Source organism: Loxodonta africana, chromosome X (genome assembly GCF_030014295.1).
Source record: "Loxodonta africana isolate mLoxAfr1 chromosome X, mLoxAfr1.hap2, whole genome shotgun sequence".
NCBI classification, from domain to species: Eukaryota; Metazoa; Chordata; class Mammalia; order Proboscidea; family Elephantidae; genus Loxodonta; species Loxodonta africana.
The window spans coordinates 36,574,856-36,587,622 of record NC_087369.1 but is presented as its reverse complement, the minus strand read 5'-3'; the positions used below and the strand labels follow the sequence as shown (position 1 = coordinate 36,587,622).

The 12,767-nt window shown below is 36.1% G+C and overlaps 1 protein-coding gene across 1 annotated transcript in view; it reads left to right on the top strand.

Moving 5' to 3' along the window:
• DMD (dystrophin) overlaps positions 1-12,767 on the top strand; it is a 1,889,362-nt gene that overhangs the window by 326,275 nt on the left and 1,550,320 nt on the right. The window contains exon 13 of the mRNA XM_010599731.3: positions 9,877-10,000. Coding sequence (XP_010598033.2) covers positions 9,877-10,000 — 124 coding nt within the window. The remainder of the gene's footprint in view (positions 1-9,876; positions 10,001-12,767) is intronic.

The following is a 12,767-nucleotide window of genomic DNA, read 5'->3' as shown; positions in this document are numbered from 1 at the left end:
AGTTTGATGGTGACCTTTTTTCATTTTTTACCATTTAAAAGAAGTAAATGAAGATCAGAGAACAAAAATCCTTTGCCCAATCTAACAGCATAAATATTAAGAATTAATACCTGTCACACCTGACTTAAAGTCTAGTACAGTTTCCACTGCACTGTATTTAATTTTCACTTGAAACATGCACAAACTTATACACACATTCAAACACACAAAATCACACACATTAAAAACTTCTATAAGGCAGGCATGTGGCCCCCAAGGAAAACACACCCACACTATATAAGCACACGTACACGTTTGTGTGTATACACAAATTATTTTGGTGAGGAGAATTTATCTGAATATTGGCTTGTTTTTCTCTAGGTTAATTAAGACTTTTCCTATTTTGTAATATTCTATAATTATAAATGTATAATAATTACCACGTACCTCAGCACATAATGAAGTCCTAAAAGTACTTTGTTTTCTAGCATTCACAGGATTTATAGTGAATTTTATTTGACATTTTCTAAGATTTCTCTCTATCAAAGTTAATTTGTTTGTGGCTTATTAATTTTTCATGCAAAGACCATGTGGACACATAGGGAGTAGAGGAGGAAGATGCTGGTGAAGAAAACCTTCACAGGAAATGTGCATCTTGAACTGGTTCTTGAAAGATGAATAGGTATTAATCGAATGGCCTGGGACCAGGAGAATACCTATACACGAGTACGGCTTTAAAGTATCTTCTCACTTTTTAAAGCTGTGAAGGAGAAAAGATGATTAAAAATATAATCAACAAAACTGCAGAATCTTACCTCACCTCCAAAAACATGCCATCCAAATTGTAACACCAAAGGAAAAGAATTGTAGTATTGTTTCCATTAACGTGGAAAAAAAAAGTTTTCTAACTATTTATTATCCACATTAAATATGTGTGTTGATAAGTCACCTGGTCTAGGCTTAGAGTCTTGCAAGAGTTAACAGGTTTCACAGGAGTCAACTCTTTATTTTTGGCTTCTGAGTACGAGGCTCCTAAGTTTTTATGAAATTCTATGTGTGAATTTGTTTAAATGTGTAAAATGGCCATTTATAACCTAGCTCACTAATCAAATTAGTTAAGACTGGGAGCTTGGAGGATTTCCATTTTCAAAGTTAATACATTTTTTGCATGACGAGTTCCAAATGGTATATTGAAAGTGGCTGCATTAAAGTTTGCGTAAATGTGTCATCTTGTTTTAACACTTTATATGGCAGTCACTGTACAGAAAGTTAACAGAACACAATGTCCATTAAGAGGATCTTCTGACAAAATTAGCCCAGTTATAGCACAAGTTGCATATAACATATAGCACAAGTTACAAAATATATATATATATATATATATATATATTATTGATTATTTAAAATTGGCACCTTTTTACATTGCAGGTGTTTCTCTTTGATTCTTTTGGATGTATTTCTGTCTGTTTTTCTTTCTTACAATATACATTTCTACATTAAGTGCACATAAATTTACGCTATGAAATGGTATGATTAATCTAATTTGTGTCACGTTTATGGGAAATGCAACTGGATGTAGAGGGAAAACTTTAACCTTCTGAATATTTGGCGTATGTGCACCAAGACATTTGGCATTTTGAAATTTCCAGAATATCGAAGGTTTCTTTGAAAAATGACCTTGATTCAGGAATATAGTTTTGGGGGGGAATTCAAAGGAATGGCTACCCGGTTTTCTGGGAATTTACCAATTTTAATTTGGGGCATCTGTGATGAGTACATTTCTAAGGGATGGAAAATTGTCACTTCGCTGCGGATCACAGATAACTTAATAGCAAAAATAAGTTCTTAGTGTCTATCTGAAGAGTATAGGGCAGGTATTAATCAGCAATTACAAGAGGAAATAGTACTTTATGCATAAAAATAAGAAGTCAAAATTTTCCTAGTAGATAAAAAAAAAGGGGATTTTATTCTTGATAAAATTAGTCTGTATTTAAAGAATAGAGTCTTTATGTGCTGACATATGGACATATGTTAAGTACAGAGTGAAGTGTGTGTCATGAGGGTAAGATGAGTAAGTAATAAGAAATATATTATTAGTGGGTGAATTCTGGGGGCGTAGAGGTCATAAACAATTGTTCTGTGAGAGTTTTAAAAGTTAAAAAAAAAACAGTAAACATGAATGATTTTCCAAAGATAAAAAATATATGTACAGAATCCAACATTCACCATGGAGTTGATCATCACTCTTTAGTGGTTTCCTTGGGAGTTTTTGAAAAGGTAACAGAGTTACCTCTGCATGATATCTTTAGCTGGTGGTTAAATGCATAGCTCCAAGTATTACAAAATACTATAGAAAATACCACCCGTAATTAAAGCTCTGTAAAGGGTAGATAACCCACTGCCGTCCAGTTGATTCTGACTCATAGCGACCCTATAGATAGGAGTCCATTTACAAATCTGAATGGATTTAAATTAGGGGTGTCTGTTAATTTGCCATGTATCTTTGCAAAGATATCTGAAGAATATTCAATATCATTGAAAAATATGGAAACGAGGGGACAAATCACAGACATGATGAAGCAATAGCTGCCAAATTGATATAGAAAAAAAAAATGGAAGCACAATTGTTACTGGGTAGCCAGGGACTGAGAAGGATCCAGGAAGGACAACTTGTTCATTGTGCTAAAAGCTGTGGAAATATTATTGAGACTAAGTATTGAATGCGGGCCATTGGTACTTGGAGAAAGTGTGTGGGAGGCCTTCGAACGCTGCCTCTGCTTCCCCTTCATCCTTCTATCCTTATTGTTGGTGTAAAGAGATGGGGATGTCCACTGGGAGAATATTGGAGGGAATACATGCTGGTAGCTGAAAGTTAACTTCCAAACTCTAACAGTTGATGCTAAATGTTAGATGTTGGAAAGTAGGCTGACTGGACATTATATTAAGGCAGAAAAGGCTCTGGTAAGGAAATTAGAGATACAGTTGAAGCAACAAGCCCAAATGGAACCAAGAAAGAAAAATGTAAAAAGATTAGATTAGGAATAATTGGGGCCTTGAAACATGTAAGAATTGGCATTAGACTCCACCTATTTCTAAAGGAATCAAGATGTCACAATGATGAAATAAAAAAAAAGGCCCCAAAGCTGAGAATAACCAGTATAAACTGACTGATGTTTTGTTTCAATTTAGAAAGGAAGTAAAACATTAATCTTTATACCTAGGAAGATATTTTTCCCTATGCAAAATACTTCATTCAACTGCCCTAGCAAAAAAAAAAAAAAAAAAATTTTGTCCTAGCGAAATTTGAATTTTCTTTCTTTTTTAAACTGTAAATCAAAACAAGGGTGTAATTACTCCCCATAAGATCCTCATGTAAAAAGGAAGCTGAAGCACCTTGTGTGATCCCTTTCCAAATTTTTAAAATCAGACAAACAAAAGAACTGAATGAAGAAAGACCTCTCCATGGAATTTCACATCCTGTTCCTTGAACTGCTTTGAATTATTAGAACTACATACCAACCAATACCCTGTCTTTCTTTAAAATCTTCACAGGCAAAGCAGTAAGCCGACAGTTACCATAGTGTTGACTCCACAAAGCCTTCATTGTGTGAAAGTAACCAATTTACTTGGCAGGGCCTCTAGTCTAGAAGCTGATTTCATCTGAATTCATTGAAAAGGTGTTTTTTGATTATCCTTAAAAAAAAAAAAGCCATATCACATTGTGCACTGAGCCCTATTTCTGTGTCTGAAGTATTTTATCTTGTTGAATGGATACTTCACTAAAGTAAACTCCTTGATAATGTAGGCCGATGCATTTTTATCTGTTATCTAGCAAATAATCGGTGTTTCGCATATTTTGTGGCAGAAAAGAAGGGAGATATTGTACTATTTTAAAAGGAAGAATACAGTCACATTTTCCAGGACAGATGTCTAAAAGCGTTATAAAGTTTCTTTTTGAGTGTAAATGATGTGCTTTCAAACTGAGTGCTGTTGTTGCTTTTGGGAAAGTCAAGTCAATTCAGACTCACAGCGACCCCATATGACAGATTAGGACTTCCCCCTAGAGTGTTCTTGACTGTAATCTATATGGCAGCAGTTAGCAGCTGAGCACTTAATTGCTGTGCCACAAGGTCCCCTTTCAAACTAAATAAATAATCTTTATTTTATTTGTTTAATGCAGTGAATTGGAGGTGGTAGTAGTGGGTAATTACAACATGTGGGCAAGCAAGACCTGGTGAAAAACCCAAACAAGAACTGATTTTGGGCCTGGTTAAAAAAAAAAAAACTTTCTCCAGTATACACCTTAAAAGATAGTTCAGATTTCTTCCAGCCCAGTACTTTGAATCAAGTTTGGGTTTCATGGGGCTATAGTGGAAGTAGACAATCTTTTCTAAAGACAGTGTGTATCAAAAGTGCACAAGATCAGAGAGACCAAAATTAAAGGGGGGATTTGGCAGTGACTGGTGGATATTCGGATACTCGGAAGGCTTGAATCCACCCAGAAGCTCCTCAGAAGACAGGCCTGGAGATCTAATTCAGAAAGATCATAGCCATCAAAAAATACAGGGAGTACAGTTCTACTCTGAAACACATGGAGTCGCTGTGAGTTAGAATCCACAAAATGACAACTGGTGCAATTTTTCGTTTTGGCGGATGTTCATATCTCAGGTATATGAGTCAGAGAGTATTTGGTGTGTGATTGGGTCTAATTTAAAGGGCAAGGGATAAATTTGACCAAAGTGGCCAAAGCGGATTTACTAAGAAATCAAGCTTTCATAAATAAATATTCCTGTGGAGAGGTGTGTAAGAGTCAGTGAAGGATTTCACTCCATTGGAGGAGGTACAAGAGTAAAGTAAGGCTCTGCACTTCTTAAAAAGCTTGAAGAGAGATTTGTTTCTAGGCGAAGTACTTGAATAAAGAATGAAGTAAGCTATAAGAGAGGGAAGATCTATCAAGGCCAAATCATATAGAGTCTTTTAGGCCATATTTCACTTGAGAAGGAAGAGTTGACAGCACAGTAGATAAAACCCATTACCATTGAGTCGATTCTGACTCATAGCAACCCTACAGGACAGAGTAGAACTGCCCCATAGGGTTTCCAAGGAGCAGCTGGTGGATTCAAACTACCGACCTTTTGATTAGCGATCGATCTCTTTTAACCACCGCACCACCCGGGCTCTGTACAGTAGAAAGAGAATAGAGAATTGTTAGTCAGCTATTTAAGAAGTAAGGTTGGTAGGAGGATTGACTTTAGGTAAAAGGAGAGAAACTCCCTCAAATGAAAGAGAAAGAAATGAGAAAGGTGACTACACAGAGGTGGGCAAAATTTTATGTTTGGAAGTAAGAAGTTGAAGAAAATCTAGTCTGATAATTTCACCTTTCTCTGTAAAATAAAAAACAAGATAACCTTTTGAGAGATGTGGAAAAGGAGTTCAGACCAGAGCTTTGAGAGCTTTGCAAAAAGTTTTCAATAGTACTTGTGGAGAGTCAGCTCTCAAATTGATAAAAAGTATGGCATGATGTTGAATTCATTTGAGGCTTCTGATCATTTGCCTTAGTTCGTGTTTTGCTAAGAGCTGACCCAGAGACAAGGATTTAGGTGCAAGGAGTTTATTTGGAAAGTGATCCCAGGAAACACCGTAAGCAAGTGGGCAAGTGAGATTGTAAAGGAAAGGCAGCCAATAAAGGATGGTACATGAGCACGTTATTGCTGGGGGCAACCAGAGCTCAAACCTGCTGGGAACTTCCTGAGATGATGTGTGGAACATATTTCAGGATTGCATCACTGAGGGACAGTTTATCTGCCAACTACCGTCTCTCACTGGTTGAGGGCCTCTCCTGAGGTATTAATATCCCAGCACTCCTGGCCTGCGCCATGTGCTGGAAAGTGAATGCCTACACACAGAGAAGAGAATTTTTACATTGGGCCAAAGGAAAAAAAAAATGTCTTAAGATGTGCTGGTAAAAGTCTTGTGTAAATGTTGATTGGAACATTTATACAGTTGACTAGATTTGGTGGGTGGCTAAGTGACCATAGCCAAGAAGTGTTGTTTTAACCCTTCCAAACCCCATGGGAAAAGCGGTATCCCACCCACTTTATGCCTCTGGAGATCTTTGGAAAGGATGTAGACTGATTTAATGCATTTAGTGTCAAGGTAGTAGCCTTTTGAAATGCGTGAAACTCAAGAACCGGAAGTCGGAGACTCATTATTGTATAGATAGAGCTTTGTCTTGGGTGATGCCTCCTGGATGAGTGGATTTTCTAACCTTTTGACAGGTTTGCCTTCATTTCTGTAAAATAAGCCTCCTCACTGTTTCCCAGTAACTATGTTCTCGTGAGAATGTACTTATCACAAGAATAAGCTATTGCCAGTCTTCATTCAGAGTGGCCATTTTCATCTTGATGCCTGCCATTCATTGTTTTCAGGTGTTACTGGCTCTCTGCTTTTCTAGCTTCTGAACAGTAAGTAACGCCTTTGAAATAAGAAATAATGCATTGCAGTGGTACTTTTCAAGAGATTGGAACCCCTATAAATTATTCTCACCCTACACTCAGTCTTAGGGTCCAATCATTGCTTCCATGTGGAGCAGGTGGAATGCACCACTGTGAGCAGTTCAGCAGTATTCCAGGGCAGCTGTTTCTGCTTCTTAGCTGTTAGTACTGCTTTTGTTATAATGAAGAATATATAGTAGTGATAATTTTCCTGAGATTCAAATTCTGTTAGTTTTATTTATTTAGCCTGTTAATACTGCTTTTGCAGTAATGAAGAATGCACAGGGCTAAGTACTGCTTTTGCAGTAAGAATGCATTTGTACCATGTTTTGAAAAGTTTCATGAAAAATAATAAAAAGACTGAAAAGGAGGCTAGAATAAAACGTATGTGCAGTCGTTGCCAGGTGCCTGCATGTTTTACCTCATGTTTTGCAAATTTTCAAGAAATAAAAAAAAAAAAAATTATCATTGACTCGTATCAGTAGGATTTACTATGTCCAAAGTTTGCTGGGCCATATGGGATTCCAAATAATGGGTATCAAAATCCATAACTCAAAACAAAAATTATGAATTGGTCCTTTAAATCAGCATGCCTTCAGTAGTGAAAACAACATAGTATCAACAAAACATTCTAAGGAGAAAATAATTGGGCTTTGAAAGGGTTTTTAATGAGTTAACATCAATCGAGAAAGAGATTTTAGTATCAGGCAATTACCAGTACTGTTTGCCTTTGAGTTGACTCCGACTCCTGGCAACCCCATGTATGAGAGTAGAACTGTGCTGCTTAGGGTTTTCAGTGGCTGATTTTTCAGAAGTAGAATGCCAGCCTTTTCTTCTGTGGCACTTCTGGGTAGACTCAAACCTCCAACCTTTTAGTTAAGCAGCTGAGCACGTTAACCATTTGCACTATCCAGGAACTCACGTAGTAGGACTCTAGTTTTAATCAACGTTATGCATGAACAAGTTGGAAACCAGATATTTAAACTCACGGGTAAAATGAATGTTGGAAAGATAGCAAATACCATGCACGATATTCTAAAAATCCTTAAATATACAACATGCATATAAGAAGAAAATAAAATTTTGACATTTTATGACATGGCAATTTAGAGGAAAATTTCTGAATTCAGATAGCTGATCTCTCAATTCCTAGTTGGATAGACTTGGTGATTAATAACTCAGTAAATATTTATTATTATGAAACAGGCCCTATTTGAGGTGAAGGATACAATGGTGCACAAGATGAATGAATTTCCTGCCCTATTATATTAACCATCTGAGGTCAATTAACTTTTCTGAGCTTCCATCTCCTTATATGGGCAGGAGAATTGATAATACTTCACCACATAATTTTATAAGAATAATAGGTGAGAATAAGTTTTTGGAAGTGTTTTGAATTCTCTGAAGCTGTTTATCAGTTTAATTTTAAAGCAATAGCCTGCCACTAACATGACAAATTTTAACGAGTTTATGTTTTTAAGCCCTGAAACTTGGGTTCAAAAAATCAATTCAAAAGTTTATGGTAGTGGAGAATTTCCTAAATGATAGTAAATGAAAAATTCCTAAAGATTCTAGCTCACTTCAACTTCAATATGAGTTGAAAGTCTAACATGGAAGCCAAAATATACATTACAGCCATAGACTGCATCAATGAAAGTATTTCAGCCCAAGAAGGTGATTTTCTATTTTCTGGTTACATACTACACTACTGATATATTCTCTTCTGGTGCCAAAATTTAAGGAAAGTAAGATACTGACAAGCCATGGAATATCTAAAAGTGAATGATGAAGCTCAAAACCATAATGAGGGAGAAGCTCATGAAGTAACTGAGGAGATTGGCCACCAGAAATCTTTTAGTGAGCTGATTTCCACTATTTGAAGGATCTTAATGCAAGAGAGGAAGCGTTGGTGGTTCAGTCATAGAATCCTCAGCTTCCATGCTGGATACCCTGGTTCTATTCCTGGCCAGTGCACCTCAAGCATCTGCTCGTCTGTCATTGGAGCTTGTGTGTTGCTATAATGCTGAACAGGTTGCAGCACACTAAGACAGGTGATCTACTTCTGAAAATCAGCCACTGAAAACTCTATGGATCACAACAGTCCAGTCCTCAACAGATCATGGGCATTGCACAGGACCTGTCACTCTTTCCTTCCATTGCACATAGGGTCTCCATGAATCTGACTGACTTGATGGCAGCTAACAACAATAACAATGCAAAAAAAAAGGTGTACTATGATGGATAAAATACATTAGTTTCTTAAAATTTTCATTTTTGTCTTGCTTCAGAAATTTTCTATGAAAATTGTGTAAGTCATTTATTTTTCTAAAGAATATTTTTTGTTTTGTTTAATAAACTGTCGGATTATGTGATCTCTAGATTCCCTTTTCATAGATCTTTTATAGATGCTGATAAAATCTAGGGATCCTTTTTTAGGAAAAAAAGAACACATCTTCTAAATTGTGCCTGAAATTTCAAGTGATTTATAGACATTCCCCACCCTGGCAGCCCTTGTATGACTTCCCTAAAATCTCTGTTTTTACTAGGCGTGAATCACCTGATAAGAGTGAATGGTTCATTCTTTGTAGCTCCAGATATCTCTGAAAAAAAAAAAAATGAGAGTAACGACAGTTATTTGTTATTTATTTCTCACAAATTAATGGGGGCAGGAACCTTTGAGTAGTTCTTTGGCTCCAGGTGGTATCACCTGGACTGCTCATTTCCCTGTTATTAGGCTGATATTTGAGATAAGCTGAAAGGTTAAAGAAGGTTTCACTGACTAGTCTCATTGTGCCCCATGCCCTTTCACGTGACCTCTCTAACTGGCTAGCTCGGGTTTCCTTATACCATGGTCACCTCCAAATAGTGGCACTTCTTTTATAACAGCTGCCTTCTCAGGTTCTGTGTTCCATGAGGACAAGCTCCAATGTGTAATACCTTAGCAAGTCCCTGCTTGCGTCTTACTTACTAATATCCCATTTGTTTTTGGTTGGAGCCTGCAAGAGGGCATGAATACCAGAGATGTGGTTTAATGGGGGCCACCAGCAGGAACGTTTAGTTTGTTGTAAATGCTTTACAAGAAGAAAGATTGTTGTTTGGGAAAGTAATACATTTTCAACCAATGCAAACATTCAAGCAGATGCTTATAGGAGATACTGTAGAGGTGATTTTTACATTGAAGTGAATAAATGACCTCCATGATCGTAAGTCTCTAGAACAAAGCTAACCACGAAATTTCGAGCATATCTGACTAGGGGCAGAGTGGTAATATTAAAAATAAGAGGGACATCAGGCAGGAGTTTCAGATCGGGAGAAGAATGACAAATGTGGATAAATTGCTTTTCCTTCATATAGAGGAAAGAGCTAATCAAGAAATAATGACCTTTATTCTTTCCTGTCTTAGGTTGGATGTTGATATGACTGAACTTCACAGTTGGATTACTCGCTCAGAAGCTGTGTTGCAGAGTCCTGAATTTGCAATTTATCGAAAGGAAGGCAACTTCTCAGATCTTAAAGAAAAAGTCAATGTAGGTTATGTATTTTTTTTTTTGGACATTTTCTTAAGTTGTACTGCCTGTAAATTCTGTGCTTTGAGCTCTTATTGTATTAAAGTTGAAATGATTAAAACACTTTGAGACAATGCTTTTCATATAGCTTTAAAATATATTTTAGATATTAAGCTGAATCAAAGTTTAGCCTAGAGAATCTTTCCTGGTTCTGCTGAAACTGACGGGGAATGCTTTTCAGAAATCTTTAATTTTTACATTACTTAGCTGTATATGAACAATTTTTTAACATGAACACGTGTTGATTTCCATTCATGTATTTTTCTTTCACCTCAAGGCTGGGTCTTAGCAAGCTCGTAGACTGGAATGGAATAGAACACTATAGAATAGACCCTCAAAAATATCATACTTAGGACTCTACTTATCCTTTCATTGTTATCATAAAGTTATTCTTTATAGTCATTACTACCTGTCTTGGATTATAAGAGATTTGGATTTTCAGATATTTATATTTAGCATTACCTTCACTAAAAGATGTCCAGACCAAAAAACCAAACCCACTGCCATTGAGTCGATCACCACTTGCAGCAACCCCATAGGATTTCCAGGGAGTGGCTGGTGGATTCAAACTGCCTACCCTTTCGTTAGCAGCTGAGCTCTTAATCACTGCACCACCAGGGCTCCAAAAGATATCCATTCTCTCTCAAAATTTATTTATAAAAAATGGTTCACTATTTTTATTTCCTTCTGAGTGGTTATAGTTTTGACCTTCACAATAGGATTTTTTTATTAATTAAATGAGAGCTGCTTCGTCTTCAGGGACATTATCAAGGCTTTGATTTTTCAACCTCAACAATTATAAAAAATCCATTTGTGGCATATAATTGGCAATAATTTGTTAGAGAATTTCTAACAGCTGGAGTAAATACTTTGGGCAGGCAAGAGATACAAGTATTCTGAATGTAAAATAGTTTTAGCTGTAGGAAGGTCATGTGTAATTGTGCTTATTTGTTCTGCTTTATCTTTCCAGCATTTAATTTCATGAATTACAAAATCTATTAGATTTTTATAAATACGACAAAGGTGTAGATGCAAGCTAATGCTAGCTGTGAGGTTATATCATTTGGAGGAGAAAAAAAAAGATCTGCGAGGAAAACATCTATTCGTTCCATACTGTTTGTGCGGGGTAATTTCATTAACAGTTCCTCTATTACAGTTAACTATTTATATTTTTAAATTGGAAAGTTACTTTAAATGTCTTCCAATTCATAAGATAAGCTGTTTTTGATTCCGACTCATAGCGACTCTATAGGACAGAGTAGAACTGCCCCATAGGGTTTCCAAGGAGTGCCTGCTAGATTTGAACCGCTGACCTTTTGCTCTTAACCACTATGCCACCAGGGTTTCCGGTATTATACTAGACTATTCTAAACATTTTTAATAAATGGAAAATATGATTATATTTTTAATGATTTACCTTTAAAATTAAACCGAAAGATAATATATGGAGCCCTGGTGGCAAAGTAGTTAAAAGCTATGGCAAGCTACAGCTGTTAAGCTGTTAACCAAAGGGTTGGCAGTTCGAATCCACCAACCACATATAAATATATATCCCATTGCTGTTGAGTAGAGCTGCCCCATAGGGTTTCCAAGGAATGGCTGGTGGATTTGAACTGCTGACCTCTTGGTTAGCAGGCTAACCTTTAGCCACTGTGCCACCAGGGCTGCATGTATTAGAATATTAACAAAATGTCTTTAACACATATACTCATTTCCAAGTATGCTTATTTGAAGGTGTATTTGTTTTGATTTTTGAGAGAAATTTTATGAATAGAAAATTACATAGAAAAGAGCCGTTCAAAATACATTTCAAAGATCCTGTGACATATTCAGCCACTGAACTATAAATCAACTTGGGAAGACATGTTTTTCACTAATTTATTTTTTAATCTATCTGAATCATACAGTTATCTGTTTGCCATCCTATTTCTGTATCTCAAAGCAGCTTTATTCAAGCAGGAAAGCTGAGTTCCGGCATTTTAGGAATATAAATTCAAAAATTTCCTGTTATCATATGGTTACCTAGAAGCAATTTGCATTTAATCAATAGTGTCAGCAATGACAGACTGAAAGTGCTAAAAAAAAATGTACAATATTCTATAAGTGGTTTTCTGATGCCTCATGAGTCACCTTTATCAACTTGAACTCTCATTTTCTGAAATAACAACATCATTCTTAATTGCCTACTAAAATAGGACATGAAATGATTTACCTAGACGTTTCCTTCAGGCTAAATATAATGTATGTGTGTTAAAAATCCTTGAGAGAAATACGTAATAACGATGATGGATATGCAGTTTAGGTGTACATTAATTTTCTTACTTCTTCACCTGTCTGTTTATATAGGTTCTTTTGAACTCATGGGAGGTCCTTCTCATGAACTTGATCTAATTCATTTTTAGGCGTCCATTAAAATGGCTAAATAGTATTCCTTTTTTCTTCTTTCAATTGATTCCTTAATTCTTTAGCCCTTTTATGTGTGTTTAGCCAATTAAAACGTCCTAGGCCATTGTCAGTACACTTTTACATATTTTCAAAAGGAAAACTTTCACACCTAAGCATATTTCTCTCCTATATTGACCATGTGTTTTATCTATATAATTAATAAAATGGATTTACTTAAAAACTGAGTTTTAGAGGACCTTTCCACTCAATGTGTGGTTCCTGGATCACCAGTATTGGTATCATTTTGGTACTTTCTAGAAATATGGAGTCTCAGAACCACTGA